Source organism: Sinocyclocheilus grahami, unplaced genomic scaffold, assembly GCF_001515645.1.
Source record: "Sinocyclocheilus grahami isolate Dianchi unplaced genomic scaffold, SAMN03320097.WGS_v1.1 scaffold61.1, whole genome shotgun sequence".
Taxonomy (NCBI): domain Eukaryota; kingdom Metazoa; phylum Chordata; class Actinopteri; order Cypriniformes; family Cyprinidae; genus Sinocyclocheilus; species Sinocyclocheilus grahami.
Window position 1 is genome coordinate 324,932 of NW_015505240.1, and position 4,088 is coordinate 329,019.

Below are 4,088 nucleotides of genomic sequence, written 5' to 3' on the forward strand. Positions count from 1 at the left end.
ATGTTGAAACTTCTTCAACCTGAATTGCCTTTTATAAATCAGTGGTCAAATGCTGTGTAGCCCTCTGACTAGTGACTGGTCTTTGTGTGAATGTCCACAAAACTGGCAGACTTTCTGAACATTTAAAAGATGAAAAAGAGAAATTATATTTCTATAATAATTACGGAGAATCAATCAATTATAAACAATTTATTGCTATTGTGTGAATAATAGGTAATCATGTATTCAATAAAAAAGTAACTGTAGTCTGATTACGAGTATTTTAAAACGCAATTACAAGTATTTCATTTTTGGAATCTGATTATGTAATCAGTTGCCCAGCTGTGGTTCTGCCTCTGCTCTGGAGGAGGCGTGGCTCTTTATTCTCCTAAAGCGAGTTCTCGGGACTGCCAGAGGGGGCGCATGCGAGCACAGTGGCGGGTGTCAGAAAAGAGGAGGTGCGTGGCGTGATACGCAATTACGCATCTCTCGTTTGAGTGTGCGTGTGTTGTATGTGTGGAGGGGAAGCGCAACACGCGTTGTGATAGTCGCACTTCTAAACTGAGCTAGAACCAACTTTATTTCCCCCTACTTTCGCTTTCCTCGAACGGAGGAGGACGTTCCTGAGTTTTTGTTTTAGGAGTAAGAAGGCAAATCCTCGGCTGTGGAGGAATAATGTCGGCGTCGGCGGCGAAAGTGAGCCGAAAGGAGCAGAACTCGAATCACGACGGAGCGGACGAGACCTCGGGTAAAGTAATGGCGGTCTCCTGCGCACCGCCATTTTCAGTAACTTCCATTTCTTGCGTTTAAAGCACGAATATCAATTCTAACTAGCCGCTTGGTGTTTATTTTAACCTTTAAACGAAGCCCGAGTTAATCCAGCAGAAGTCTTTTTCGCGGTGTAATTTCAGCAAAGGGATGTTGCGCGCGCCGGAGGCCATGTTTCCTCGCGCGGAGGCTTTATTGTGCCACGCGCGACGAATATTGCGCTCGCGCGCCATTTAATTTATAAAAACAGCACAGTTCCAGGTTGTTTCCACTTATTTGTGCTCAACTGTGTCTTTCAAGCTCAATGTGGCTTGAGTGTTATTTGTGCGCTGTATTGCGCTCATGTTGTGTGCTAATAGGCTAACGTTAACTGGTTATTGTGTCTGCCCCGCCATCACGAGCCATTCCCGCATGTGTCATTGAACCACGCTGCATCACAAACCACTGTAAAGGTGTTTGATGACGCTCAATTAGGTCGAAATGACTTTCTAATCCGATCTAACTGTTAATGCACGGCAGTAATGTGTAATTCATTGGGAGGAAGGTAAATCTGGCCCAGCGCGTGGCCTCCTCCTCCGTTTAAACCTCGCGGCCTTGCGCAGCTGCTGCTGAAACGGCACCGGATTGAGCTGGTCGTTCGGCGTGAACACCCCGGTTTCACTTTTAACTTGTCTTTGTGTTTTTGAATCGGATGAGGCTGGCATTAGATAATGGTGCTTTTTGTTCATTTGATTTACGAAATAGATCGTGTTTACATTGTACGAATGCATTGTTTGGTGTATAGTTGCATGTGTAATTTGTGAAGTCATGCTTTTATGTTAGTCCGTATATACGGATTGCTTGCAGGTGCAATTTTTCTCCTACTTTTTGCAGGATATTAATGGTATAGCGAATTAGCCTTTTTGTTAATGTTACCGTTTATTGCATTTTCAGAAAAAGAGCAACAGGAGGCAATTGAACACATTGATGAAGTACAGAATGAAATCGACAGGTAAGTTTGCCATCGCCGCTCAAGTATCATTTGTAATGTCACATTTAATGCAGTTTTTATTAATGCTTTTGTATTTTTCCACTTCTGTTGCTTTCCTCAGATTGAATGAGCAGGCGAGTGAGGAGATTTTAAAAGTAGAGCAGAAGTACAACAAGCTACGTCAGCCATTCTTCCAGAAGAGATCAGAACTCATAGCCAAAATTCCAAACTTCTGGGTCACAACATTCGTCAACCATCCACAAGGTGAGAAGATGCATATAATACTGGGACCATTTGATGGTGATGTTAAATATGGTTGATTTCTGATATGGGTTTATATATTCTATTCTAATGTATTGTTTTTGATTAATAGTCTCAGCCTTGCTCGGTGAGGAGGATGAAGAATCACTTCATTACCTGACCAGAGTGGAGGTCACAGAGTTTGAGGACATCAAGTCAGGCTACAGAATAGATTTTGTAAGTACCCTTTTTCATCTGGTCGAGTCTGAAAGTAATGCACAGCTGTGACAAACCAATTGTCTGACCTGAAACTTTACCTTCTCTGCAGTACTTTGATGAAAATCCATACTTTGAAAACAAAGTCCTCTCAAAAGAATTCCACTTGAACGAGAGTGGTGACCCATCTTCAAAATCCACTGAAATCAAATGGAAGGCTGGAAAGGTGGGTTAACAATTCTCTTTTTTTGGACCGTTTTGGCCTAATGCTGTTCCTTTTTGGGTGTACGTTAACTTTATGGTTGATGCAGGACCTGACGAAGCGTACTGGACAGACACCGAACAAGGCAGGGAAGAAAAGGCAACATGAAGAGCCAGAGAGCTTCTTCACCTGGTTCACCGATCACTCCGATGCAGGGGCTGATGAACTCGGAGAGGTCATTAAAGATGACATCTGGCCCAACCCTCTGCAGTACTACCTGGTATGAAGTATTATTATTGCATTACTGCAGGTGTATATTAGCCATAGCAAGTCAGAACTTGTATTTATCTTTCTTTCTCTCTCTCTCTCTCAGGTTCCTGATATGGATGAAGAAGAGGGTGAAGGCGAGGAGGATGATGATGATGAGGAGGAGGAGGGTTTGGAGGACATTGATGAAGAAGGGGATGAGGAAGAGGGAGAGGAAGACGAAGAGGAGGATGATGGAGAAGATGGTGAGGTGAGAATTATTCAAAGCTTTGGCTTTAATTTGAGGGCAAATTACAATTATTTTTAATGCATGGCAGTTTTTGTGGTTTATTAGTGGACATTAATTTAAAATGTATTTAGAAAGTGCATCATTCATTATTTGTAAAAACTTCAGAAACTGGCACAGTTCGACCCTAAATATTTTCCCCTTCTTTTTCAGGATGATGGGGAGGATGACTAAAGGCTGATAAGGACATATTCCAACACTTGTACCTGTTCTTTCCTTTTTGAAGTCATCCTCCAACCATGGGAGCAAAAAGCTTTGTTTTTATTTCTTTATTTTTATAAAAAAAAAAAAAATTGTGCTCCATCTTCTGTTCAACTGAATCCTCTCCTGTCCTGTCCATGTCTAAACCCTGTTAATTCCCTGGACATACAGTTCCTGTATTGGAAAACTAGTGGCATCTCGTTGCTGAAGCCTCTTGCGTCATCTTTAATTACAACCATCTCCAAAGACAAATACAAAATATTAACAATCTGCACGTCATCCTCTCTGTAGACTAAACTTAAGTAAATAGCAGTTTATATATTAAGTATATGAAATGATTTTTTTTTTCTGTGAATGGTTGTGAGTTGAAGTAATAAGCCATGGTGCAGTGATCTAATCATAGCGTACATACCTAGCCACTTTTTTCTTTGTCTTTTGTATATTTTCTTTAATGCAGAGGTGGGCCCCAAAGAGTTGACACTGTTTTTCCTCTGTGATGTTTTGGACAAAAGGAAAGCACCAGCTAGCTCCGGTCAACTCTTGTAAATGTTTTGGGGTCAATATCAGGGTATGGCAGTTAATATTGACAGTTCAATGGGGTCGGGTGGGGCAAGTGGGCATTTGACACATCAACATTTGGGTTTATGTTGATTGAATTTTCATTGTAATGTTTTACAGACACCCATGAGGTTTGAAACATTTTTAATAAAAACAAAACAAAAAAACTTCTTGTAATTTTGAGCTTGGCTAATTAAATGATTATTTAAATGAGATAATAAAGCCTGTAGAATCTTAAAGAACTCTACAACTGGTCTTTTCTCCACCTGCTTTCTTTTATTGGAGATGTACTAATGAACAAGGTTAAGAGTACAGAGGTTTTTATACACTTTTGTTTTAAATGGTACACCTTTAAAACTTTTTATTTTTTTTAATTCAATTTTATAATTTAGGTTGAATTG

The 4,088-nt window shown here is 40.4% G+C and overlaps 1 protein-coding gene across 2 annotated transcripts; it reads left to right on the forward strand.

The window, feature by feature from the left end:
• The first annotated feature begins 394 nt into the window (after positions 1-394).
• LOC107584530 (protein SET-like) lies at positions 395-3,844 on the forward strand. Of its 2 annotated transcripts, none has more exons than XM_016271175.1 (8): positions 395-727; positions 1,681-1,738; positions 1,839-1,981; positions 2,091-2,194; positions 2,286-2,399; positions 2,485-2,655; positions 2,749-2,892; positions 3,082-3,844. In XM_016271175.1, the coding sequence occupies exons 1-8, from the start codon at positions 655-657 to the stop codon at positions 3,100-3,102; spliced, it is 828 nt and encodes a 275-aa protein (XP_016126661.1). In that variant the 5' UTR covers positions 395-654; the 3' UTR covers positions 3,103-3,844. The 2 variants fall into 2 exon arrangements, with proteins under 2 accessions (XP_016126661.1, XP_016126662.1); XM_016271176.1 differs by having other exon boundaries at positions 2,749-2,887.
• The last annotated feature ends 244 nt before the right edge of the window (positions 3,845-4,088 follow it).